This window comes from Oryzias latipes, chromosome 7 (assembly GCF_053564925.1).
Source record: "Oryzias latipes strain Hd-rR chromosome 7, Olatipes_Hd-rR_3.1".
Taxonomy (NCBI): Eukaryota; Metazoa; Chordata; class Actinopteri; order Beloniformes; family Adrianichthyidae; genus Oryzias; species Oryzias latipes.
In genome coordinates this window covers 37,017,014-37,044,500 of record NC_136243.1, presented here as the reverse complement: position 1 = coordinate 37,044,500, position 27,487 = coordinate 37,017,014, and the positions used below count along the sequence as shown (strand labels likewise).

Sequence of the window (27,487 nt, the reverse complement as noted above, 5' to 3'; positions counted from 1 at the left end):
TGCAAGTTGGGGATAGATTCTTCCAAATGTTGAACTGCTGGAACGTTGCTGTCCTCCCGCTCTTGCCGTCCACGAAATGTGTTGCTCATCACGGACGCCAAATCGGACGCCGAAAAGTCACTTCCCGGGCCCTTGGCCCGGTCTGATGCACTGGGGGGTGGCACCCGATTCCACCCCCTCTTCCTCAGAGGATAAACCGCACCACGGATGAGATGAACTTGAGTGAGTTGGAAATGGAAAAGCTTCCATTTCCGACTCACCTCAGAAATGATGCTTCCTTTGTGCTCTTGCTGTCCATGTAGTCTGCTGCTCATCATGGACGGCGAATCGGACGCCAAAAAGTCACTTCCCGTGTCCCAGGCCAGGCTTGATGCACTGGATGAATAGAATAGAGTAGATTAGAACACAGCCAAATTTAAACTCTGCTTCAGCAAAAAAGTCATAATTCCATAACGAATTTTGGAAAAACTTAGAGAAGAACCTTCTAAAATTTGTCTTTTTTGCCCCGAATGTTTTTAGAAAAACATTTAGTAAACTAAAGAGAAAAACGAAAACATCAGCCCAGCGGCCAAAACAAGAAATAAAGAACTTACAGGTTGAAGATCTTCCTGAAGTAGTTTAGAAATTGACTCATTGGGAAGCGTTGCACTTCCAAACCCCCCTTGCTCTGCCATCTTTCAGGATTCTGACTGGACGTAGTGCTACACCAGTAACGTCTTTGTTCTGTTCTTTGTGTAATTGAGGTCCAGTTCATTTTCCTGAACAAGTGCCGGATTTCCAGCAAGGAATTCTGGGAAGTAAAGCAGAATTAGATTAGAGCCACATTCAAGCATTTCAACGCAAATTAAATTTGCCAGCAAACACAAAGCAAATTAAATTCGCAACGCAAATAAGATTCACAAAAGCAATGCAAATAAGCTTTTCAATGCAAACGCCACTCAAATGATATTCTAAATTAAAACGCATTGAAAAAGATTTTCACCCCGAAAATGCATTGAAAATGAAATTTGCATTGACAATACATTGAAAATAGAATTTATAATAAAAATGCATTGGATATGTAATTAAAATTTAATGAAAATGAAATTTTCTATGAAATTGCATTGAAAATGATATTTCCCATGAAAATACAATGAAAGTGCTCTTGTTCTGGAAAAAAAAATGAACGGTCTCACCTTGGCTCCTCTGCTTTCTTTTTTTCCACGAGGGACCCGCCTGGTGTCAGATTTGGGGTTGCAGATGGCCAGCCAAAAAAGGTGGAGAAGCAGAGGTCTGGGGATGAAAAGAACACTACAGTAAGCTCAGGCCTTCCGTTGTCGTCAATCTCGCAGGAGGGGATCTGCTAGATTGACGATGTGCAGCTATCCGGGCTGGCAATCCACCACGGCGCTGTCACCAGGATTTCCAACTCACTGCATTTAACCTCTGCTTTAGCAAGAAAAGTTATAACTCCATAACAAATTTTGGAAATATTTAGAGCAAAACCCACTAAAAATTTAGTGGGTTTTGTACAAGTAAAGCAGAATTAGAATACACCCATATTTAAGCTGTGCTCCAGCAAGAAAAATCATAACTGCATAAAGAATTTCAAAATTCAAAATACTTTTCTTTATATAGCACCTTTCATGTTCACCCTTGTGCAATCTTAGATGACCCCACCCTTACTTTGTTCTGTTATTCCTACCATCACAAAGGTGGATAAAGGTGGAAAGATTTCATGTAATCCATGGACACCAGTGAAGATCACAAATCATTGAAGAAAAAAGGTTCAGAGCTCTGTCTAGTGGGTCTAGATGACCCAACTCCCAACGTTAAAGTGCTTAGGACAGCGCAAGGGTTACGAAAACAGCTCAAGGTGCTGTATATAAAAAACAAACAAGGATGCACCATTGCAAAAAAGTTTAAACAAAATAGTAAGCAGCTCCTAATAAAATACACAAAAACAAACAAGTAAAAGAGGAATGATTTAAAAAAAACCTTAAGAGAGAACCTCCTGTTGGCCCGGAAGTCAGCATAGACAGACACCCTGCCAAGCGTGACAAACACTCTCAAACAGCCTGAAATGTAAACGTGATCATTAAAAAAGTGAAAATAGAAAAACAGCTAAAATATAAAAACTTCAGATAAATTATTCATTTCCTGTACCGCTTCGTCCCTTTCGGGGTCACGGGGCTGTCTTAGCCTATCCCGGCTACTTGGGCGTAGGCAGTGGATGCCCTGGACAGGTCGCCAGTCTGTCGCAGGGTAGAACGTCCACAATCACACACCCGTGCACTCTCACATTCACACCTATGGACAATTTAGAGTTGCCAATTAACCTATGAAGCATGTTTTTGGACAGCGGGAGGAAGCCGGAGATCCCGGAGAGAACCCACGCACGCACGGGGAGAACATGCAAACTCCACACAGAAAGGTCCCCCATTGATGTATTTTTCATGTCCCCCAGCCGGGACTTGAACCAGGGGCCTTCTTGCTGTGAGGCAAGAGCGCTAACCACTGCACCACCGTGCAGCCCATCCAGATAAATTACTGCATAAAAATTAGGGAAGAAAATCGAAGCCCCGTGAAGCTCTCATGGGGCTTCATCTAAATGTGCCAGAAAAATTAATGAAGCATTTGGGGATTTGAAACCACACAGAACAGCGGCATCTGGTGGCGGACTGGATGTTTATCATCTACTCCACTAAGCTTGTTGCCCTTGTAACACTTCAGTGCGGAATTAAAATATAAAGATAATGTTTGAAGATTTGTGAGAAGTGCTTGTGTTACATTGTGACTGCCAACTATAAAGTGAGAATGAGTGCTTGTGAACCGGGGTCTATCTAAAATGACTGGGTGGGATAGATGTTTTATTTAAAACTGTATTTTCTCCACTGTGCTGGGCTTCATCCCGTTTTGTATTTTTTGCTTACTATTTCGCCAGCCTTGGAGAAGATCCAACAATAAAGTGCTCCATTCATCCGTTTGTAGACGTGGGCCCGCCCCTTGTCCATCGCTGTGCAGGCCTCCAACGCCTGGGTAGGCAGTAGTGGGACTGGGCGGTATGCCCATCTAGCCTCCGGCCATCTCCGTGTTCTGGCAGTCCGCCGCCAACCAGAAAGGTGCTGCAATTTGGGGATAGTTGCTTCCAGACGTTGAACCGCTGAAACGATGCTGTCCTTCCGCTCTTTCTGTCCACGAAATCTGCTGCACATCATGGATGCCGAATCAGACACCGAAAAGTCACTTCCCAGGCCCTTGGTCAGGTCTGCTGCACTGGGGGGGCACCCGATTCCACCCCCTCTTGGAGGATAAACCGCACGACGGAGCGACCCGAGCCTGAGTGAGTGGGAAAGGGAAAAGCTTCGATTTCCGACTCACCGCAGAAACCATTCTGTCCTCCCGCTCTTGCTGTCCACGTAGTCTGCTGCTCATCATGGACGGCGAATCGGATGCCAAAAAGTCACTTCCCAGGTCCCAGTCCAGGCTTGATGCACTGGCTGAATAGAATAGAGTAGATTAGAAACTCTGCTTCAGCGAAAAAAGTCATAACAAATTTTGGAAATATTTAGTGCAAAACAGACTAAAAATGTAGTCTTTTTTCCCCCAAATATGTTTAGGAAAACATTTAGTCAACTAAAGAGAAAGACGAAAACTTCGGCACAGCGGCCAAACCAAGAAATGGAGAACTTACAGGTTGAAGATCGTCCTGAAGTAGTGTAGAAGTTGACCCATTGAAGGAGCTGCACTTCCAAAACCGCCAAGCTCTGCCATCTTTCAGGTTCCTGATTGGACGCAGTGATACACCAGTAACCTCTGTGTTCTGTTCTTTGTGTGCTTGAGGTCCAGTTCAATTTCCTTAACAAGTGCCGGATTTCAGGCAAGGAATTCTGGGAAGTAAAGCAGAGTTAGAATAGTCACATTTACGCATTTCAACACAAATGAAATTTGCCAGCAAACGCGATGCAAATAAGATTTTCAATGCAACCACTTTACAAATGACATCCGCAATTAAAATGCAACGAAAATGATATTCGCCCTGAAAATGCATTAAACATTAAATTTGCACTGAAAATACATTGGAAAAAAATTCATAATAAAAACGAATTGAATATGAAAATATAATGCGATGAAAAGGAAATTCACAATGAAAATGCGATGAAAAGGAAATTCGCTAAGAAATTGCATTGATAATGAAATTCGCAATCAAAATGCTCTCGTTTTTGAATAAAAAAGGAAACGCTCTCACCTTGGCTCCTCTGCTTGCTTCATTTCCCTGAAGGACCAGCATTGTGTCAAAACTAGGATTGCAGAGGACCAGCCACAAAAAAGGTGGAGAAGCAGACGTCTGGGGATGAGAAGGACAAAGACACTACATCAGGCTCAACCGCTCCGTTGTTAGGTTCATCCTCCAAGTTGGATCCGGGTACCCCCCCCAGTGCCCCCACGCTACACGTCCCCGCCGGCCTCTCCCCGGATGGGACCCCAACAGAGCGAAAACCGCCGACAACAAGTCTCTGGCGACATCTCAAGCCTCACCCGGAGTGCTCCATTCATCCGTTTGTAGACGTGGGCCCGCCCCTTGTCCATCGCCGTGCAGGCCTCCAACGCCTGGGTAGGCAGTAGTGGGACTGGGCGGTATGCCCATCTAGCCTGCGGCCATCTCCGTGTCCTGGCAGTCCGCCGCTTACCAGAAAGGGGCTGCAAGTTGGGGATAGATTCTTCCAAATGTTGAACTGCTGGAACGTTGCTGTCCTCCCGCTCTTGCCATCCACGAAATGTGTTGCTCATCACGGACGCCAAATCGGACGCCGAAAAGTCACTTCCCGGGCCCTTGGCCCGGTCTGATGCACTGGGGGGTGGCACCCGATTCCACCCCCTCTTCCTCAGAGGATAAACCGCACCACGGATGAGATGAACTTGAGTGAGTTGGAAATGGAAAAGCTTCCATTTCCGACTCACCTCAGAAATGATGCTTCCTTTGTGCTCTTGCTGTCCATGTAGTCTGCTGCTCATCATGGACGGCGAATCGGACGCCAAAAAGTCACTTCCCGTGTCCCAGGCCAGGCTTGATGCACTGGATGAATAGAATAGAGTAGATTAGAACACAGCCAAATTTAAACTCTGCTTCAGCAAAAAAGTCATAATTCCATAACGAATTTTGGAAAAACTTAGAGAAGAACCTTCTAAAATTTGTCTTTTTTGCCCCGAATGTTTTTAGAAAAACATTTAGTAAACTAAAGAGAAAAACGAAAACATCAGCCCAGCGGCCAAAACAAGAAATAAAGAACTTACAGGTTGAAGATCTTCCTGAAGTAGTTTAGAAATTGACTCATTGGGAAGCGTTGCACTTCCAAACCCCCCTTGCTCTGCCATCTTTCAGGATTCTGACTGGACGTAGTGCTACACCAGTAACGTCTTTGTTCTGTTCTTTGTGTAATTGAGGTCCAGTTCATTTTCCTGAACAAGTGCCGGATTTCCAGCAAGGAATTCTGGGAAGTAAAGCAGAATTAGATTAGAGCCACATTCAAGCATTTCAACGCAAATTAAATTTGCCAGCAAACACAAAGCAAATTAAATTCGCAACGCAAATAAGATTCACAAAAGCAATGCAAATAAGCTTTTCAATGCAAACGCCACTCAAATGATATTCTAAATTAAAACGCATTGAAAAAGATTTTCACCCCGAAAATGCATTGAAAATGAAATTTGCATTGACAATACATTGAAAATAGAATTTATAATAAAAATGCATTGGATATGTAATTAAAATTTAATGAAAATGAAATTTTCTATGAAATTGCATTGAAAATGATATTTCCCATGAAAATACAATGAAAGTGCTCTTGTTCTGGAAAAAAAAATGAACGGTCTCACCTTGGCTCCTCTGCTTTCTTTTTTTCCACGAGGGACCCGCCTGGTGTCAGATTTGGGGTTGCAGATGGCCAGCCAAAAAAGGTGGAGAAGCAGAGGTCTGGGGATGAAAAGAACACTACAGTAAGCTCAGGCCTTCCGTTGTCGTCAATCTCGCAGGAGGGGATCTGCTAGATTGACGATGTGCAGCTATCCGGGCTGGCAATCCACCACGGCGCTGTCACCAGGATTTCCAACTCACTGCATTTAACCTCTGCTTTAGCAAGAAAAGTTATAACTCCATAACAAATTTTGGAAATATTTAGAGCAAAACCCACTAAAAATTTAGTGGGTTTTGTACAAGTAAAGCAGAATTAGAATACACCCATATTTAAGCTGTGCTCCAGCAAGAAAAATCATAACTGCATAAAGAATTTCAAAATTCAAAATACTTTTCTTTATATAGCACCTTTCATGTTCACCCTTGTGCAATCTTAGATGACCCCACCCTTACTTTGTTCTGTTATTCCTACCATCACAAAGGTGGATAAAGGTGGAAAGATTTCATGTAATCCATGGACACCAGTGAAGATCACAAATCATTGAAGAAAAAAGGTTCAGAGCTCTGTCTAGTGGGTCTAGATGACCCAACTCCCAACGTTAAAGTGCTTAGGACAGCGCAAGGGTTACGAAAACAGCTCAAGGTGCTGTATATAAAAAACAAACAAGGATGCACCATTGCAAAAAAGTTTAAACAAAATAGTAAGCAGCTCCTAATAAAATACACAAAAACAAACAAGTAAAAGAGGAATGATTTAAAAAAAACCTTAAGAGAGAACCTCCTGTTGGCCCGGAAGTCAGCATAGACAGACACCCTGCCAAGCGTGACAAACACTCTCAAACAGCCTGAAATGTAAACGTGATCATTAAAAAAGTGAAAATAGAAAAACAGCTAAAATATAAAAACTTCAGATAAATTATTCATTTCCTGTACCGCTTCGTCCCTTTCGGGGTCACGGGGCTGTCTTAGCCTATCCCGGCTACTTGGGCGTAGGCAGTGGATGCCCTGGACAGGTCGCCAGTCTGTCGCAGGGTAGAACGTCCACAATCACACACCCGTGCACTCTCACATTCACACCTATGGACAATTTAGAGTTGCCAATTAACCTATGAAGCATGTTTTTGGACAGCGGGAGGAAGCCGGAGATCCCGGAGAGAACCCACGCACGCACGGGGAGAACATGCAAACTCCACACAGAAAGGTCCCCCATTGATGTATTTTTCATGTCCCCCAGCCGGGACTTGAACCAGGGGCCTTCTTGCTGTGAGGCAAGAGCGCTAACCACTGCACCACCGTGCAGCCCATCCAGATAAATTACTGCATAAAAATTAGGGAAGAAAATCGAAGCCCCGTGAAGCTCTCATGGGGCTTCATCTAAATGTGCCAGAAAAATTAATGAAGCATTTGGGGATTTGAAACCACACAGAACAGCGGCATCTGGTGGCGGACTGGATGTTTATCATCTACTCCACTAAGCTTGTTGCCCTTGTAACACTTCAGTGCGGAATTAAAATATAAAGATAATGTTTGAAGATTTGTGAGAAGTGCTTGTGTTACATTGTGACTGCCAACTATAAAGTGAGAATGAGTGCTTGTGAACCGGGGTCTATCTAAAATGACTGGGTGGGATAGATGTTTTATTTAAAACTGTATTTTCTCCACTGTGCTGGGCTTCATCCCGTTTTGTATTTTTTGCTTACTATTTCGCCAGCCTTGGAGAAGATCCAACAATAAAGTGCTCCATTCATCCGTTTGTAGACGTGGGCCCGCCCCTTGTCCATCGCTGTGCAGGCCTCCAACGCCTGGGTAGGCAGTAGTGGGACTGGGCGGTATGCCCATCTAGCCTCCGGCCATCTCCGTGTTCTGGCAGTCCGCCGCCAACCAGAAAGGTGCTGCAATTTGGGGATAGTTGCTTCCAGACGTTGAACCGCTGAAACGATGCTGTCCTTCCGCTCTTTCTGTCCACGAAATCTGCTGCACATCATGGATGCCGAATCAGACACCGAAAAGTCACTTCCCAGGCCCTTGGTCAGGTCTGCTGCACTGGGGGGGCACCCGATTCCACCCCCTCTTGGAGGATAAACCGCACGACGGAGCGACCCGAGCCTGAGTGAGTGGGAAAGGGAAAAGCTTCGATTTCCGACTCACCGCAGAAACCATTCTGTCCTCCCGCTCTTGCTGTCCACGTAGTCTGCTGCTCATCATGGACGGCGAATCGGATGCCAAAAAGTCACTTCCCAGGTCCCAGTCCAGGCTTGATGCACTGGCTGAATAGAATAGAGTAGATTAGAAACTCTGCTTCAGCGAAAAAAGTCATAACAAATTTTGGAAATATTTAGTGCAAAACAGACTAAAAATGTAGTCTTTTTTCCCCCAAATATGTTTAGGAAAACATTTAGTCAACTAAAGAGAAAGACGAAAACTTCGGCACAGCGGCCAAACCAAGAAATGGAGAACTTACAGGTTGAAGATCGTCCTGAAGTAGTGTAGAAGTTGACCCATTGAAGGAGCTGCACTTCCAAAACCGCCAAGCTCTGCCATCTTTCAGGTTCCTGATTGGACGCAGTGATACACCAGTAACCTCTGTGTTCTGTTCTTTGTGTGCTTGAGGTCCAGTTCAATTTCCTTAACAAGTGCCGGATTTCAGGCAAGGAATTCTGGGAAGTAAAGCAGAGTTAGAATAGTCACATTTACGCATTTCAACACAAATGAAATTTGCCAGCAAACGCGATGCAAATAAGATTTTCAATGCAACCACTTTACAAATGACATCCGCAATTAAAATGCAACGAAAATGATATTCGCCCTGAAAATGCATTAAACATTAAATTTGCACTGAAAATACATTGGAAAAAAATTCATAATAAAAACGAATTGAATATGAAAATATAATGCGATGAAAAGGAAATTCACAATGAAAATGCGATGAAAAGGAAATTCGCTAAGAAATTGCATTGATAATGAAATTCGCAATCAAAATGCTCTCGTTTTTGAATAAAAAAGGAAACGCTCTCACCTTGGCTCCTCTGCTTGCTTCATTTCCCTGAAGGACCAGCATTGTGTCAAAACTAGGATTGCAGAGGACCAGCCACAAAAAAGGTGGAGAAGCAGACGTCTGGGGATGAGAAGGACAAAGACACTACATCAGGCTCAACCGCTCCGTTGTTAGGTTCATCCTCCAAGTTGGATCCGGGTACCCCCCCCAGTGCAGCAGACGTGGCCAAGGGCCCGGGAAGTGATTTTCCAGGTCCGATTCGGCGTCCATGATGAGCAGCAGATTTCGTTGACAGCAAGAGCGAGAGGACAGCATCGTTTCAGCGGTTCAAGGTTTGGAAGCATCTATCCCCAACTTACAGCTTCTCTCTCGTTGGCGGCAGACTTCCAGAACACAAAGATGGCCGGAGGCTGGATGGGCATGCCGCCCAGTCCCAATGCTGCCTACCTGGGCATTGGAGGCCTGCACGACAATGGACAAGGGGCCGGCCCACGTCTGCGAAGGGATGAATGGACCACTCCGAGTGAGGCTCGACATGTGGCCAGAGACTTGTTGTCGACGGTTCTGTTCTGTTGGGGTGCCATCCGGGGAGAGGCTGGCCAGAGCGTGTAGCCGACTGAAGGGTTTTTGCCGTTGCTGGATCTGACCGAAGCGATGCAGCGAAGAGTAGATCAGAAGGGTCGTCGTCATGGAGCAGCTGCCGCATGTGCTTTCATCCGACGTAGGGACATTAGTGGAGGAGCTCGAGCCAGATGGTGGCCCCGCTGATGCCTGGCTGGCCCTGCAGTGCATCAACGTTGGACGAAAAGCCTCTGTGGAGCTGTCTGGTTGGGATGGACGTGGTGCCAGCTCGGTGGCAGATTGCCGGTCTGGATCGCACTACATCGTCAATCTCGCAGGAGGGGGATCTGCGAGATTGAGGATGTGCGGCAATCCGGATGGGGAATCCACCACGGAGGTGTCACCACATCGATCCCCACCAGACAGCTCAGCAAAAGCCCCTCATCTGACATTGAGGCTCTAGAGGGAAAATCGGGAATCAGCAAGGCCTACCTCTGGGTCGTGCTCCTCCACCAACGTCCGTACGTCGGATGAAAGCACATACGGCAGCTGCTCCATGAGGACGACCCTTCTGAACTGCTCTTCGGTGCGTCACTCTGGTCGGATCCAGCAAGGGCAAAGGCCCTTCAGTCGGCTATACGCCCCCGCCAGCCTCTTCCCGGATGGCACCCCAACAGACCGGAATCGCCGACAACAAGTCTCTGGAGACACGTCAAGCCTCAGCCAGAGCGGTCCGGTCATCCGTTCGTAGAGGTTGGACCGCGCCTTGTCCATTGTCGTGCGGGCCTCCAACGCCTGGGTAGGCGGCAGTGGGACCGGGGGGCATGCCCATCCAGCCACCGCCAATCTCAGTGTTCTGGCAGTCCGCCGCCAACCAGAAAGGTGCTGCAAGTTGGGGATAGAGGCTTCCAGACGTTGAACCGCTGAAACGATGCTGTCCTTCCGCTCTTGCTGTCCACGAAATCTGCTGCACATCATGGAGGCTGAATCAGACACCGAAAAGTCACTTCCCAGATCCTTGGCCAGGTCTGCTGCACTGGGGGGGGGGCACCCGATTCCACCCCCTCTTCCTTGGAGGATAAACCGCACGACGGACGACCCGAGCCTGAGTGAGTGGGAAAGGGAAAAGCTTCGATTTCCGACTCACCGCAGAAACCATTCTGTCCTCCCGCTCTTGCTGTCCACGTAGTCTGCTGCTCATCATGGACGGCGAATCGGATGCCAAAAAGTCACTTCCCAGGTCCCAGTCCAGGCTTGATGCACTGGCTGAATAGAATAGAGTAGATTAGAAACTCTGCTTCAGCGAAAAAAGTCATAACAAATTTTGGAAATATTTAGTGCAAAACAGACTAAAAATGTAGTCTTTTTTGCCCCAAATATGTTTAGGAAAACATTTAGTCAACTAAAGAGAAAGACGAAAACTTCGGCACAGCGGCCAAACCAAGAAATGGAGAACTTACAGGTTGAAGATCGTCCTGAAGTAGTGTAGAAGTTGACCCATTGAAGGAGCTGCACTTCCAAAACCGCCAAGCTCTGCCATCTTTCAGGTTCCTGATTGGACGCAGTGATACACCAGTAACGTCTGTGTTCTGTTCTTTGTGTGCTTGAGGTCCAGTTCATTTTCCTTAACAGGTGCCGGATTTCAGGCAAGGAATTCTGGGAAGTAAAGCAGAGTTAGAATACAGTCACATTTACGCATTTCAACGCAAATGAAATTTGCCAACAAACACTAAGCAAATAAAATTCGCAACGCAAATAAGATTCACAAAAGCAATGCAAATAAGCTTTTCAATGCAACCGCCACGTAAATGATGTTCTCAATTAAAACGCAATGAAAAAGATATTCACCCCGAAAATGATTGAAAGTGAAATTTGCATTGACAATACATTGAAAATAGAATTCATAATAAAAATGCATTGGATATGTAATTAAAATTTAATGAAACTGAAATTTTCTATGACATTGCATTGAAAATAAAATTTCCCATGAAAATACAATGAAAGTGCTCTTGTTCTGGAAAAAAAAATGAACGGTCTCACCTTGGCTCTTCTGCTTGCTTTTTTTCCATGAGGGACCCGCCTGGTATCAGATTTGGGATTGCAGATGGCCAGTCACAAAAGGTGGAGAAGCAGAGGCCCCGCAACTTAAGAACCCCCAAGACCAAAGAGGCCAGCTCCACCTAGAATGAACAAAACCAAACTGAGATACATAAATCAAAGCAGGGGATACCTACCTCCTCTGTGATAAAATGGCATGTTACAGCCAAGTAAGCATCCATGTTAATTGATGTCCATATGTCTGCTCTCAGGCTGACAGCAGAGGTCCTGCTGACCACAGCTAAGGCCTTCTCCTTTTAGGCTTTGTACTTTTCCTCCACCATTGTCCTCAAGGCCTTCCTATTAGGAATTATGTAGGAGTGGTCCAAAAGGTTGACAAGAGCCTAATGGTGACAAATAAAATACAGCTTATTATGTACACAAAAGCATAAATAATGTAAATGCTACATAACATTAGCCACCTTACCTTGAAGCCCTTGTCTCCAACCATTGAAAATGGGTGTGCATCCATTACAATCATATCCACCAATGCAGAATCAAGTTCTTGCTTTCTGGACATTGAAAAACATCCTTGCATGCTTGCTTTTTTTCACGAGGGACCTGCCTGGTGTCAGATTTGGGATTGCAGATGGCCAGCCACAAAAGATGGAGAAGCAGAGGTCTGGGGATGAAAAGGACACTACAGTAAGCTCAGCCCCGCATCTCGCAGGAGGGGGATCTGCTAGATTGACGATGTTCGGCTATCCGGACCGGCAATCCACCACGGCGCTGTCACCAGGATTTCCAACTCACTGCATTTAACCTCTGCTTTAGCAAGAAAAGTTATAACTCCATAACAAATTTTGGAAATATTTAGAGCAAAACCCACTAAAAATTTAGTGGGTTTTGTACAAGTAAAGCAGAATTAGAATACACCCATATTTAAGCTGTGCTCCAGCAAGAAAAATCATAACTGCATAAAGAATTTCAAAATTCAAAATACTTTTATTTATATAGCACCTTTCATGTTAAGAAAACAGCTCAAGGTGCTGTATATAAAAAACAAACAAGGATGCACCATTGCAAAAAAGTATAAATAAAATAATAAGCAGCTCCTAATAAAATACACAAAAACAAACACAAGTAAAAGAGGAATGATTTAAAAAAAAAAACCTTAAGAGAGAACCTCCTGTTGGCCCGGAAGTCAGCATAGACAGACACCCTGCCAAGCGTGACAAACACTCTCAAACAGTCTGAAATGTAAACGTGATCATTAAAAAAGTGAAAATAGAAAAACAGCTGAAATATAAAAACTTCAGATAAATTAATGCATAAAAATTAGGGAAGAAAATCGAAGCCCTGTGAAGCTCTCATGGGGCTTCATGTAAATGTGCCAGAAAAATGGATGAAGCATTTGGGGATTTGAAACCACACAGAACAGCGGCATCTGGTGGCGGACTGGACGTATATCATCTACTCCACTAAGCTTGTTGCCCTTGTAACACTTCAGTGCGGAATTAAAATATAAAGATAATGTTTGAAGATTTGTGAGAAGTGCTTGTGTTACATTGTGACTGCCAACTATAAAGTGAGAATGAGTGCTTGTGAACCGGGGTCTATCTAAAATGACTGGGTGGGATAGATGTTTTATTTAAAACTGTATTTTCTCCACTGTGCTGGGCTTCATCCCGTTTTGTATTTTTTGCTTACTATTTCGCCAGCTTTGGAGAAGATCCAACAAGAGGAGGAAGGTCCGTATTGAGTGTGGCCAGAGCTGCCCCCTAACATTAAATGTGCTGTTCCATCTCATTTCCACCATAGACAAGACGACAAGCACGTTTTAAGGAGAGAAGAAAACACAACAACCATCACTGCAAACAAATGTAAAATCTTAGTTAAAAGAAAAAGAAAAATAGTAATCACCTCTTGAATCAATTTGTGCTCTGGTCTGGCCAGCTGTCGCTGTATCTCTGACAGCTTCTCCTTCGCTGTGGTGCTGGATTTGACAAGACCAACAATCCTACGCCCCTTACTTCGGATGTCCTCTAGTTCAGGGGTTTTTCACCACCAAATGAAGCATATGTGCAAAACACATTATGTGCCGAAGTAGTAATGTATATAAGCACATGCAACCATGTTGGGAGCACACTCTGTAACAAGGCCTGTCACCTGGAAGAAAGATTACAACATGTTCACAAATCGTGTACATTAGGTAGTGGGAGGCCATATTGATGAATGATCTTGTACTTTATTGAACTGGCACGCACCTTTCCTTTAATTCCCCATTCTTCCATGAGGAGATTTTTGGCCTAAGTCAAGTGAGCTGCAGTGTGGGTTTGGAGAAACTTAAGAACCCCCAAGACCAAAGAGGCCAGCTCCACCTAGAATGAACAAAACCAAACTGAGATACATAAATCAAAGCAGGGGATACCTACCTCCTCTGTGATAAAATGGCATGTTACAGCCAAGTAAGCATCCATGTTAATTGATGTCCATATGTCTGCTCTCAGGCTGACAGCAGAGGTCCTGCTGACCACAGCTAAGGCCTTCTCCTTTTAGGCTTTGTACTTTTCCTCCACCATTGTCCTCAAGGCCTTCCTATTAGGAATTATGTAGGAGTGGTCCAAAAGGTTGACAAGAGCCTAATGGTGACAAATAAAATACAGCTTATTATGTACACAAAAGCATAAATAATGTAAATGCTACATAACATTAGCCACCTTACCTTGAAGCCCTTGTCTCCAACCATTGAAAATGGGTGTGCATCCATTACAATCATATCCACCAATGCAGAATGGTGGATTCTGGACACTGAAAAACATCCATCATATTAAGTTTAAAAAAATAAAAAATAAATCATACGAGTTGAGCATCAAACTCATGAACTGAGGTTGCACATGCCTCTAAATGTACCACTGAGCCATCTGTTTAACCCCCTGTAACATGTGCCATTTGTTATATATTTATATTATTATTCTTACCGACATGAGGAGGATTGATGGTTTGGTTTGCCAACTGCGGAGTTTCAAAATGATGAACGGAGCGGAGATGTTTCATCATGGAGGATGTACTGTCATTAATGCCAATTCACGTTTGTGAATCAAACATTGCACCTAAAAAAGAAATGGAAAGAATAAAAATGATTCATTTAAACTGAAAGACATACCTATAAATCTAACATAATCAGCAATGGCTACTAATAAAATAACGTTAATAGTGTATTACCTTCTTAGGAGAATTCTTAGGAAATATCCACCAATGCAGCATCAAGTTCTTGCTTTCTGGAAGCCTTTGTTTTCAACAATTGAAAATGTTTGTGCATCACAAACACTTTTTAACAAACGTTAAAATATAAAAACTGTTAAAATATAAAAACTTAAGATAAGTTAATGCATAAAAAGCCTAAAACACCTGAAATATAAAAAGAATAAGTTGGTATGTTTAAACAAAGACTAAATAATTAGATAAATAATAATAATAACAACACACATCAAACAAATCAAAAATGAACTGAGTCCAAACCAGTGCACCTGCATCCAATCAAATTTATGAGCAGGTGTGTTGAGCACGTGACCATGCGCTCTTCGGGGACCAATCCGTTTGAAGTTTGGATAGCCACGCCTTCTTGCGCAAAAATACTCGCCAAAAAAGAAGTTCCGGTATAGGTCACATTATGTAATGTCCGTTGGTCAGATGACGTGTCAGTGATCTGGACAAATTATGATACTACCATTGAAAAATATTTTATGTGGTCCTTTGTAAACAAACAGAGCTCCGACGTGGAGCTAGATTGTCTTCTAAACGTGCTCTTAGTATTATTTAGTGCATTTCCGCTACACAGTTCGTCCCAGTGGTTCCACCCTGTAACAACGTTGTCGTTACTGATAAATATTCCACAGCATCAGCATGTGGATGTGATGGTCTAGCGATAAAAGCATTGGGTTGCGAATATAGAGGTTTGGGGATCGAATCCCGCGTGGAACTGTTTTTTAATGGAAGCCTGAAACTGTATATTTGTAATACGGCAAGATATGCAATAAAGTTTGTTAAAAAACGGTTTTTGCAGACCGAACTTTTTATTCATTGGCATTAAGACGTTTATTTTATATTGTAAGGACCCAGAGTTTGGACAGAGCTGCGGGCGCCCTCTTTATTATTCATTATGGGAGTGTCTAAACAAATGAGGCAATCACTCCCAGCTGCGTTGTTGGCTGAGCGTGAAGTCAGAGAAAGAGGAATTGTTTGAATTTGGAGAAATTTATCAAAGTTAAAAGTTGACACGGTAGTCCAGGTGCCACGCAGTGTAACAAGTGTTAGGTTAGTATACGTTTAATTCCGCCAAATCCATCGTAAGTTTGCACCAGAGTATTAATCGGTCTGAGGGTACTTGAACTCACCACAAGCACGCTAGCTGGTGCTAATGAGCATGCGCGCTCAGACTGCTGCAAGCTGTGTCCGAGGTAAGACGTGAATCTGCGTGTGTTCGCCCTAACTAGTTTTAGTTTTCTGTCAATTGTTTGTTAGTTTGTTGCTATCATAACTCACAAAGTCGGGAATTGTGTGGTGTCAATTTCACGTAGTTTGTGTGTTTTTATTTATTTTTTGTCGCTCTATATTTGCACATTTGCACTGTTTCGTGGGAGCTAGTTGAGGTTCGTGCCATTTTCTTTGATGTTTAAGTTAACTCTTCTTTATTTCTTTTTGTGCATTTTTCAATTGTTAAGAGGGAAAACACAGAAGAAACTCTGGACAGCATTGTGAATTTTGTTTTCTGTTAACCAGGATTGAAAGACATTGACTCAGCAGCATCCAAGCGTGGTCTTCTATTCACTGGAACACAACGCAGAGCAGAAAACTCCAGCCAGTTCCAGCAGCACAGCACCGCAGTGCAGCTACCAACCTGCTAACAGGTTCTGGGCCCAGGAGACGCCTGAGACCATGAAGTGTGTTTTCCACTTTAGTGAGGAAGTTGACACCATGAGCAGACGAACAGCTGATACAAGCCGCTGGTCCCCGCTTCTGTTCCATGGAGATGAGATGAACTATGGGAAACCAAGTTGTTGGGTCACCTTTGACTACAGGGATGGAAAGACGCCATTCTGAATGACCCTGACGATGAGGATCCAGCTACAAATGCGGAGGCATGTGCTGAACTGATGACAAGATCCTGTCGCTGGTGATGCGTGAGGCAGCAGATGACGGCCGCAAGGCGCTACAGATCCACAATAAAGGAAAAGACCAATCAGATCCGGACCGGCGTCCAGCAGACTGCAGCTGTGAAGGCACTCTTAGGACTTGGCAAAAATATCCCTACTTCTTAGCTTATTAAAAAACTCACATCACCAGCTAAGCACCGTGAGTATACATGCATATTTATTTGTTCTCAGAGCAATTCCACGTGCATCCACCCATTCAGCAATATGCTAAAAATGTCCATTTGCTCTTTTTTTAGATCCTGTAGTGCCTCCTCCCAGAGGAGGAGAACCTCCAGCCAAACATTTGGCCCAAAGGCAGCTTTTGACTGCTGGGGATTAAGTTTGTCTGTGTGTGTTTCTTAGAGTAATATGTTTCTCATTTCCTCTAGACACTTCCATGACGAGGAGCTGCTTCTTGCTGCAGCACAATGTGAAGCACAGCTAAGTGCGTCTGTGTTGTAGTAGTCTGGGTAATAAAGGAGACAGTTTTTTTGAATCAAAAACACATTTAGAAGCCTTTTAACAAAACAGTTTATGTTTGCCAAAAAGCCTAGTTTATAGTCTCATTTCTTTGATCCTCTCTCTGTTCTCCACTGTCATTTATGGAATTTATGAAATGGCAGCTGGAAGAGTCATTCTTCTGTTTCTTCCTGTTTCCTCAGAGGCCTGTCCTGGTCCCTCTCCATCTGTGGCAGCAGCAAAGTCAGCGCTGGAGCTTCCAGTCCACTGGAAAGAACAACTGCCTCGCTTCCAGCACCAGTGGATTGCAAAGATGGAAAGAACCGGCAAGGCAGAACTTGTGTCGCGGCTAAAGCTTTGGTGGCATCCTCCTCAGCCCGCTCTGGTTCACACTCAGCCTCCCGCCTCACCAGACATCTTCTTGTGGACGCCACAGAAAATGTGGTCATTTCTTTTTGTCCCCAAAAGTGATGTACGTGGACAGAGACTGCTGCAGCAGATGCGGCCAGTCTCTGGTGAAGACCCCATTTTCAGAGCGGGATGAGCTTGAGGTGCGCCTGGACATCTGGCATTTCATGCGGCAATTTGCTGCAGGTGTCACGACAGAGGCTCATCCGCTCTACGGGTCTGTCTGCGTGCATTTTGGAGTGGGATCCAGAAGATGTGGCTGCTCTTTGCTGTGCCAAGGAGGCTGAGCTGGCCTCAAAGAAAAGTGGCCATGTTTCTAGAAGGACAGTCAGTGCTCCACTCCACTGTGGGAGGAGGACCAGGGGAGTGGAGGAGACTGCAGCATTGATTGGAGCACTCATCCATCGACGGTGCAGATGGGAAGGACACCCTTGGACCACGAACGGATCCAACAGATTTGGAAGGAACAGCCAAACCACCATCCGAGGACGTCCCACTCTACGTGAAGACGGGAACACTAAAGAGAGGAGGCGTGGAGCTGTCTCACTACAGGTGTCCCCGTGGGTCGACCTCCACCTGAACCGTTTTCTACCAGGTAATGTGGGCTGAACATCTGGATTCCTAACCTTTCTGTAAACATTTCTAACATTTCCTTTCATATGGTTCAGAGACTTCAGGGCTCCAGACTGCGACCAATTGGTCGCAAAATGCGACCAAAATTTGAGAGTGTGCGACTGAATTTTACATCCAGTCGCACATGTGCGACCAGTAAATTTGCCTCCCCCACCCTTCGTATTTTTTATACATTAAACGTAGAAGGGGCACGTCAATGATCGATGAAATAATCATCACGCAGGCAGACACACACACTCGCGCACATACTCATGAAACGCGAGCACACACTCGCGTGATACCTGTCTGTGAGGCGGCCAATGCGTGTGAGAAGAATAGGGAAAGCCATTGTGAGTGGCTAAAATGCGTGTAGGGGGAGGGGCCTAGAGATAATCGAGTGCGCATAAACATCTGTGGGAAGGAAACAGAGACAAATATCACAACCTGATATGTGCGTCTAAACAAAGAGCAAGCAAACTATTGATTCGTTCTTCCGACCTGCGGCTAGTGTACCAGTGCCAGAGTCTACAGAAGGGGTCTCAAACTCGCGGCCCGCGGGCTATTTGCGGCCTCCAAGATGATATTTTGCGGCCCCCGCCTTAATATGAATGTTTAATGTTACTGCAGCCCGCCAGTTTGTATGAATGACACTTTTTCATTGTCGTGCACGGAGATGACCAACCAATCACAGTGGGGTAAATGACTCTTGGGGGCGGGACAATGACGGGGCTTGAAAGCAGGAAACCTGACAGCCCCCTCCACGGACCACATCAAAGAGTTCCTTACTTTCCTTTTTAGAACGTATCTATTCGCTCGTAATTTTTTACATACATGCAGTCCGTGCTGAACTTTTCTCTGAGTCACACAGAACCGGAGGAAGGTTTAGGTTTTGGTTACTGTTACGGCGGCGCATCAAACGGTTCTCGTGCACGGCTGTTACGCAGCTCACCGCTCCTGCGGGAGTCGGGTCAGCTGAGGAGAATAAATGTCCCACACCTACATGCGTGACAGCTAACGGGGCTTGAACTTTAAACACGCTCGAGCAAAAAAAACATTAGTTTTAGACACACTGAAAATACGTGGGGAAAATGCAACGATAGACGTGTTTGAGATGAACCGGCACCTTGCCTGGATCGTTGGGGACACCAGGCCGGGGGGGGGGCTGTGAGATACGACGGAGTTTTGGGGCCACGGTAAGGAAAAAAAAATTCTGGCCAACGTGGCGAGATTAAAGTCGTCATGTCGACTTTAATCTCGTCATGACGAGAAAAAACTCGACACAAAGTTTCGAGAAAAAACTCGTCTTGTCGAGATAAAAGTCGAAATAAAGTTTCAAGATTAAAGTTGCAAAAAAACTCGTAAATTTACGAGATTATTATGGAAGTGAGCATGCAGAGCAGCAGGTGAACGCCGCGCAGCAGCAGAGCAGACAGACTAAACGTAGTTGAACAGGTGAGCTGAATGTTTATTGATAACGTTCCAAATTCTGGAAGCTCATTTGATTGATTTACAATTTATTAAAGGTTTATTTATTGATGGTTGGTTTGCAGGATCTCTGCAGCCCGATGATGAAGCCGTCGGTGTCCCTGCAGCTGTTTGCTTGAATCCTTTCTTCCTCCTCCAAAGATCAGATCTCTACGTCTGTGTGACGCTTCCGTCTGAGGAGGAGAAGCACTTTTTGCCTTTTTCAACGTTGTAATGCTAATATAACAGATTATTTTCATTCATCTTTGTTTTTTAATGATCAGGAGTGGGCATATGTAACACTGTTTACTTCAGCATTGGTGTTGGGATGACAGAATCATGACGTAATGTGACAGATGAACTTCAGGATATGTGAATGAAAAGGAGAATAAAGGCTGCAGCGATCCTCTACACCCAAACGTGTCTCTGAGCTCCTTATTTTACAGATGAAAGTCCGCTTTAACGACATCGAACCCCGGAAAGACGGCTCCACTGACAATAATCTGATTTTAAGTCGCCAAAAGGTTCAGAATCTCTTTGTTTTAAACCTATAATCCAGAAATAAAGATTCACAAAAGGCTCCACATATTTCATCTTCAAGCTAGGCTCCCATAAACGGAAAACTTCGGTATTTTCTCCTTGTTAATCTATGAATTTTTTCCCGTAAATTTACGAGTTTTTATCTCCTAATAAAATTACTTTTTTTTGGTGGCCATAAAACTCTGTCGTAAACTCTTAAATACAATTAGCCATTACACTGAATACTCCTGAAAGACTCAGCTTCACTGCTCTCGCGCAACATGTCGACTTTTATCTCGACACGTCAAGTTTTTTCTCGAAACTTTGTCGAGTTTTTTTCTCGTCATGACGAGATTAAAGTCGATATGACGACTTTAATCTCGTCATGTTGGCCAGAATTTTTTTTCCTCACCGTGGCCCTAAAACTCCGTCGTAGTGAGATGAAGGCGAATCTGCAGCAAGACTGAAGGACAACAGGAAGTTGGAGTTGTCCTTAACATTCAATTTAGTATTAATATTCCTCTCCCCCTTAGTGTGATCTGTTTTATATGATTATTTTAATGTTTTGTAATGTATGTAGCTTTTTTTAATCAATTGGTATTTTAAATTATTTTAATTAATCACTCAACTACAAAACCCATCAGGACACATGTCCCATAATGCATTGTTTTGTAGTCTGTAGGGCAGCTTTCAGTCAGTTCAGTTTCCAGCTGTGTCCGGGTAGGTTTGCCCCTTGCTCCCACCCCTTTCTCGCAATATTTTTGTGATGATTGACAGTTGATGTTGGTGCAAAAACAAAAATATATGTCACACACCAGGTGATCTGCGCAGCGTTGAGTTCACCTGGGTGATCTCAAACACACTCATTGTGCATCTTGGCTGCACCTATTTGGTGTCACCAAGATAAATTTCCATCTGTTTTCTTTACTATTTGTACTGTCATGACAGCGATGCTTTTGTCAGTTTACCTGTTGTTGCATCTTCAAAAGTGCAGATTAAAATGTGACACTGAATTAGAAACAGCACATTGTAATTTCTGCATCTATTATTAAAGCATTTATTAGTAATACAGTGGAAATTAGTAGATTTGGTTAGCATGTTGATTTACGGCATGCGCCCCTAAATTTTCTGGTTGCGCCCCTAAAATTTTCAGTTAGGGGCCACAGTGCTCCTAGTGAAAAAAGTTAGTCTGGAGCCCTGGACTTTTGAAACCCTGTTTGTTTCACTCAGGAGCCAGTGACGCACATTTCCAGCCATATCTCCTTCAGGGTTTGATGCCTGAAATCTCTGGATGTGTCTGCTGAGCTCCTCATCAAACACACGGCTGAGTCTGAGCTGACTGATCAGAAGATTCAGACTGAAGAAACTTCCTTTGTAAAGTTGATAATTTACATTTGTAACATGTTACAAAAAAGTTTTTTCCTGAATCAAAAAATCCCACTTTAGGTTCAAAGTACATTTTGGGGCTTTTTTTAAATACCTAATGTAGTTCTAACATTCTTGTTGTGTTTTTTAGCAGGAATCAGTGACCGAAAAATGTTTAGACACACCTGAAATGTGAGTATTTGATAAATGTGTTTGTCTTTTCCAGTCATCATGAACCTGCAGCTGCTGGATTCTCTCAGTCGACTTTTCCAGACTGAGGATGCAGGATTTGAACATTTGGTCTAGACGCTACACACAGAGATTCAGCTCCATCCTCAGCAAACATTGTTCCAGCTCCAGAGGACAGGTACACTCTGCTGTTCTCTGTTCATCGATAGGAAATGATATTTGGAGGAGGTTTCTGTTTTTCATGATGTGTGTTTCTGCCTCTAAGAATCTTCAAGGGGGGGCTCCATCTGCCAGGTGCTGCAGTTTGGACTGCATCCCTTCCTCTTCCAACACGGTCCATGAAGACATGGAGGACAGTCTGGTGGGATGACCTGGACTGACCTGCACAGAGTCTGAACTGGATGGGTTAGTGGGGGACGACACTTCAGTTCATGTGAGTCGAGGCAGGTGAGCGTATACTTTTAGTACTATGGTGTACATGTGAGTACATCACAGAGATGCTCTGCAAAGTTCCTCAGCAGCTGGGGGCAGATAAATTCTGATGCTGCAGGTTTCCTGCTCTGCAGTGGCCTGGAGTGAGAAACCTGATGTAGTTTGTTGCTGCATGAAGGTCTTTGTGGATGCTTTCTTGTCTAAAGTTCTGTCCTTGTTCTGAGGAGAACAAAGTAGCAGGATCTTCCAGAAATAATTTTAACAATTTTTATTTACAAGTATTTACAAATACATTTATATTAACAGATATAATTAATACGGAGCCCGTGTCCTGACATTAAGATATAAAAATATATCTTGTTCCCACAGATTATCTCGTTCGCACAAATACTATTCCGTTCCCTCGAAATGATTAACTCGTGCAAACGCAATAATTATGTCGTTCAAACGCAATAATTAATCCGTTCGAACGCAATAATTATTCACGTCATAAGTCATTCACGCGGATATGCTCTCTGTACGGCAGCAAAAGCCGCTTTCAGCGGTAACTTCTGTGTCTCTGTGACCCATATTCGTTCAAAAAAGGAACATGAAAAACAAAAATGATCACTTTATTACTGTCTCAATGAATATAAGAAAAATATCAAAAGATTTATGATAACTAGGCTGCTTTGTCATTTGATAGCTCCTGCTAGGCTACTACTAGCGCCGCCGCAGAGCTCTTTGATGTATGCCGGCGTTTGGGCAACTGGCTGGTCGGTCGACAGACAGCTGATATTGTAGTTCACATTCACACACTGGTGGTCGCTCCGCTGCCAAACACAGGCGCCCGCCTACCACCAGAGGCAAGGTGGGGTTCAGTGTCTTGCCCAAGGACACTTCGACTCATGGGCGTGCAAGGCGGGAATCGAACCTGTAATCTTATGATCATGGGTCGACCGCCCTACCGCTGCACCACGGCCGCCCGACTAATTATTGCATTCGAACGGATTAATTATTGCGTTCGAACGACATAATTATTGCGTTCGAACGACATAATTATTGCGTTCGCACGAGTTAATCATTTCGAGGGAACGCAATAGTATCTTGTGGGAACGGAATAGTATTTCGTGCGAACAAGATAATAATCTGTGGGAACAAGATATTAATCTGTTGGAACAAGATATATTTTTATATCTTAATGTCAGGACACGGGCTCCGTAATTTAAAGATTTACATATTTATTCGCTTTGTTCACTCTGTGTAGTACATTTTTTGTCCACTAGATGGTGCCAAAAGTGGTGAACAAAATAGCTGGTTCCCCCCAGTTAAAGAAAGTCCTCAATGCTCATTGAAATGACTTGAAACGTTCAAAAGTAACAATAAATTAAAATTTATTGAAAGTTAAATAATCACAATCAGCCATTACTTTTGAGTTGATTAACAGAATTATTTGAAAAACAAACTAATGAAATAGGGCTGGACAAAAATGATGGGACCCACAACCTTTTGAAGCAATCACTGCAATGAAACGGTTTCTGTATTTGTCAATGAGCCCTCTACACCTGACCACAGGTATTTTGGCCCCCTCCTCATCAGCAAACTGCTCCAGTTGTCTCAAGTTTGATGGTGTCTTCTCCAAATGGCATGTTTCAGCTCCTTCCTCAGATGTTCAATGGGATTCAGATCTGGACTCATAGAATCCACTTCAGAATAGTCCAACGCTTTTCTCTGAGCCGTTCTTGGGGTTTCTGGCTGTGTTTTGGATGGTTGTCCTGTTGGAAGACCCATGACCTGCGACTGAGACCAAGCTTTCTGACACTAGGCAGCACATTAAAACCCAGAATGCCTTGATCATCTGGAGATTTCATTCAACCTTCCAGACAGCCCCAAACAGAACTGAGCCTCCTCCATGTTTCACAGTAGGGACAGTGTTCTTTTGGTTGGAGAGTCTACCAACATAGAGCTGATGTTTCTTACCAAAAAGTTCCAGTTTGGTCTCATCATTTTCCCAGAAGCTTTGTGGCTTGTCAACAGGGATTTTTGCAAATTCCAGTCTGGCTTTTTGATGATTTCCTTTCAACAGTGGAGTCCTCCTTGGTCGTCAACAACCACCAATGGTGCGATCTGACACTGATGTACCTTGATCTAGGAGTTCACCTTTAATGTCTTTGGAGGTTATTCTGGGCTCTTTGGATACAGTTACAACTATCCGTCTCCTCAATTTGTCATCAATGTTCCTCTTCGTCCAGGGAGGTTGGCTACTGTCCCGTGGGTCTTAAACTTCTGACTAATATGTGCCACTGTAGTCACAGGAACTTCAAGCTGCTTAGAGATGCGGAGCAGATGTGGTCTATGACGTCTGGACTGGAATAAACGACACGCCCTGAAGTCCTGTCTGACCTGCCTTGCTCCTTCCTGGGAGGAACACCTTCAGCCTCATTTGAAAGCAGCTGCATTGAAGAAACACAAGCTGGTGGGACCCTCCAAGAACCTGCAGGAGAACATCTGCTCCTCCAGTCATGATGAGGTGATGAGGATGTTCTGTCACACTGATCACAATCTGTTCTCTCTGCTCTGTGGAAGAACATAACACCGTCTCATCTCACAGCTGCTTCAACAGCAGGTGGAGGAGAGTCGGGAGGTCTTCACTGAGATGATCCGTCTCATCCAGAAGAGAAGAGGTGAAGTGAAGAACAAGATCAGATTCCAACAGCTAACTGAAGTGAGGCGGGTCAAAGGTCTTCAGAAGGAGCTGGAGCAGGAGATGACTGAGCTGATGAGGAGATGCTGTGAGCGTCAGCAGAGACGGGATGGCAAAGCAGTTATCTGTCACTGAAACCTGTGTTCTTTATGATGTGAATAAATCAAGTCAGCGTGGTATTTTGTCATTTTCTCACTGAGTGAAGATGCCTGAATGCTTCCCATAACCTACAATGATTGACATGTAATTGTGTGATAGTGATTGACAATTTTCACCTTTTGTAAGAATTCAAAAAAACTTTCTGTGTGAACATGACTTGTGAAACCCTGTTTGTTTCACTCAGGAGCCACTGTCGCACATTTCCAGCCATATCTCCTTGAGGGTTTGGTGCGTTGGAATGATGAAGGGATGGAGGACGCTGTCAAAGGAAATTCCTCCTTCCAGTTATTTGAAACTACAATGAGAGAGGCCGTGGAGCAACTCAGCCAAGCAGAGCTTGGAAGCCCTGGGATGAGAGTTATCGTCCTCCTGGAGCATAAACGGGTAAGAAATATATACATTAGTTATTCTGCAATTGATCTATTTAGCTCCTAATGTCACGACAGCACTAAGAGCTTTTTTTCCCTTGACTGGCCATGCTCCAGACCCCTGAAGAGGAGGACAGGCTGCTGGAGAGAGTCGATGAGCAGGACTTCCAAGACTGTCCCAGTGTTAGATGACCCCCACCTTGATGTTGTTGCCAGCCCCTCATCTTCACCTCAGTCACTTCGCACCTGGAGTCACAGCCAACTGAGACTGAAAGCAGCCCTTCAGACGAGGCAGAGGTGAGACGTGTTAATCTGTTTATAGGACCGTCCTTTCATTTCAGTCTCATTCCTAACATTCTTTTGCATTTATTAGTGGGTTGTTGTTGGACCCGATGGCATAGCTGGCTGGGACAAAGTCAAGGATCTGGCTTCTTACTCGGTGGGACTCCTTACCTCACTGACCCACAAGTTACAGAGGCCATTGGATCATGGACGGCTCTCCTGGATGTGGATAAAGAGCGGGTCAACTACCAGCCCCGGCACCAGCCTCAACTTACACACGGCCGCTTTAAGGCACCAAAACGCTCCGGGGTGACACCAGGAGTGGAAAGTGTCAAAAGGTGTCTCAGTGGACATCCTGGGGTCCAGCTCAGTGGCCAAAAACCAGCCGCTTGGTTCAATTCAATTAAGTTTTCTTTGTATAGCCCAAATTCACAACAACAGTCGCCTCCATGTTGAGGCTGTATGCATCAAGCTTAGCAGATTACATGAGACTCCCACCAAAAAGGTTGGAGGTGGTCCAAAACCCTCACGGATTACTAGCATATCCGGGATGTGGTGCAGAGGCTGATGGATCCATGATCCAGCTGTTTGAGCTCAATCAGAGGAAACTCCTTCAGTGGTGAGCACAGCTCGTTATTTTCTTCTATTTCACAGACTTTTCCAAGATTACCTTTGATTCATTTCAGGTTTCAGCGGCGGCAGAAAAACCAACAAATGAGGCCGAGGACACTCATTGACTCCACCCGAGCCAGTTGCTGTAGCTGCAAGCGACCTTCCAGCTCCAAGGGGAAAAAATGGATGAGGCACCACATCCACATCTGGGCCAAAATTCAAATGGATTCTCCCTCTAAATAGAGCAGGACAGGACAGGCTCCTGTTCTGAGACCTGCTGCTGCTGCTGACAGTATGAAGTGCCCCATCACACCTGCCAGCAGTGTAACTGGAATGATTCCACCTGTGTCGGCACCTGGCCTACTGTTGGGGACCATCATTCTAAACCGCTTATGCATCTCCTGGAGCCACAACATGCAGTGCCGGCTTCATTCCACCTGCTTCACCTGCTGTCCCTGCGTCACGCTCCACACAAAGGAACAGGCAAAGACGGGCCTTAGAGGAAGAAAGCGGCGTCCACATACATACGAGGAGTGAACTATAATACCAGCAGCCAATGTGGACAGCCCAAAACAAAAGAATAGTCGCTCCAAAAATGCCACATTTTGCTCCAAGGCTTCAAATGGACGATCATTTGGATGGTTGGCAGAACAGCACAAAGGCACAAAGGCCTCCTCTTCAGTAATACCATCGTCATGTAGATATTACATTATTGTTGGATGTACATCTATTCTTTAGTTCTATTTTCTAAATTGTACTTTCGACAAGTGTGTGATTCATGGAAGTTTACTGTGTCTTCATTTTATTAACATTTGATGTATCTTGTCTGGTCAATTAAAACAGAATAAGCTTATAGTGTCTGAGAATTTGTTCCCTCCACACCCCAATCAAGAAAAAAAGATTTATTTTCAAAATCTGTTATGTTTGATAATGTAAACATGTCAAAGGCTTCTTTTTTTGGAAAAATAACTCAACATTCTTAGTGATCCAAACTTGGGTAGAGGGATCCCTGCCCTGGACAGGATTGGGTCCTCCACCAGGAGACAGTGCTGGATGCAGTCAGACGCTTTGAGGATGTTGGTCTTCTCCGGGCTGCTTTGAGGGTTAGCCGTGAGGTGTCTGCAGCCACAACACTTTCACCAGTGTGTACATCAGCCTGTCTTGCTGAGCTGGTGCATACCGTTTAGCCATTTTGACTTTCTGGATAACAGCAGCTTCAACAAGATTGGTCCTGCAGGACAGGGTGTTGTGTCC

At 44.4% G+C, this 27,487-nt stretch overlaps 2 protein-coding genes across 16 annotated transcripts; one reads left to right on the top strand and one right to left on the bottom strand.

Annotated features, from left to right (window-relative positions):
- Positions 1 to 1,081: 1,081 nt before the first annotated feature.
- Positions 1,082 to 11,104, bottom strand: LOC144993876 (uncharacterized). The gene is made up of 9 exons (XM_078949782.1): positions 10,910 to 11,104; positions 10,597 to 10,715; positions 8,910 to 9,008; positions 8,355 to 8,550; positions 8,042 to 8,160; positions 4,229 to 4,327; positions 3,674 to 3,869; positions 3,361 to 3,479; positions 1,082 to 1,272 (listed from the first exon to the last, which is right to left on the bottom strand). Exons 1-9 carry the CDS (start codon positions 11,067 to 11,069, stop codon positions 1,222 to 1,224), a joined length of 1,158 nt encoding a protein of 385 aa, XP_078805908.1. The 5' UTR covers positions 11,070 to 11,104; the 3' UTR covers positions 1,082 to 1,221.
- A 4,688-nt stretch (positions 11,105 to 15,792) lies between these two features.
- LOC144981292 (uncharacterized) lies at positions 15,793 to 27,086 on the top strand. Of its 15 annotated transcripts, none has more exons than XR_013657152.1 (13): positions 15,793 to 15,946; positions 16,269 to 16,841; positions 16,939 to 17,151; positions 17,344 to 18,143; positions 21,374 to 21,517; positions 21,735 to 21,875; positions 21,963 to 22,144; positions 24,418 to 24,638; positions 24,720 to 24,792; positions 25,156 to 25,355; positions 25,457 to 25,636; positions 25,713 to 26,240; positions 26,308 to 27,086. XR_013657152.1 is itself a non-coding variant. In XM_078949772.1 (13 exons), exons 9-11 carry the CDS (start codon positions 24,765 to 24,767, stop codon positions 25,529 to 25,531), a joined length of 303 nt encoding a protein of 100 aa, XP_078805898.1. In that variant the 5' UTR covers positions 15,793 to 15,946; positions 16,269 to 16,841; positions 16,939 to 17,126; positions 17,344 to 18,143; positions 21,374 to 21,517; positions 21,735 to 21,875; positions 21,963 to 22,130; positions 24,424 to 24,638; positions 24,720 to 24,764; the 3' UTR covers positions 25,532 to 25,636; positions 25,713 to 26,240; positions 26,308 to 27,086. The 15 variants fall into 15 exon arrangements, 13 of the variants coding, with proteins under 13 accessions (XP_078805898.1, XP_078805901.1, XP_078805895.1 ...); XM_078949772.1 differs by having other exon boundaries at positions 16,939 to 17,126; positions 21,963 to 22,130; positions 24,424 to 24,638; XM_078949775.1 differs by having other exon boundaries at positions 16,939 to 17,126; positions 21,963 to 22,130; positions 26,315 to 27,086.
- The last annotated feature ends 401 nt before the right edge of the window (positions 27,087 to 27,487 follow it).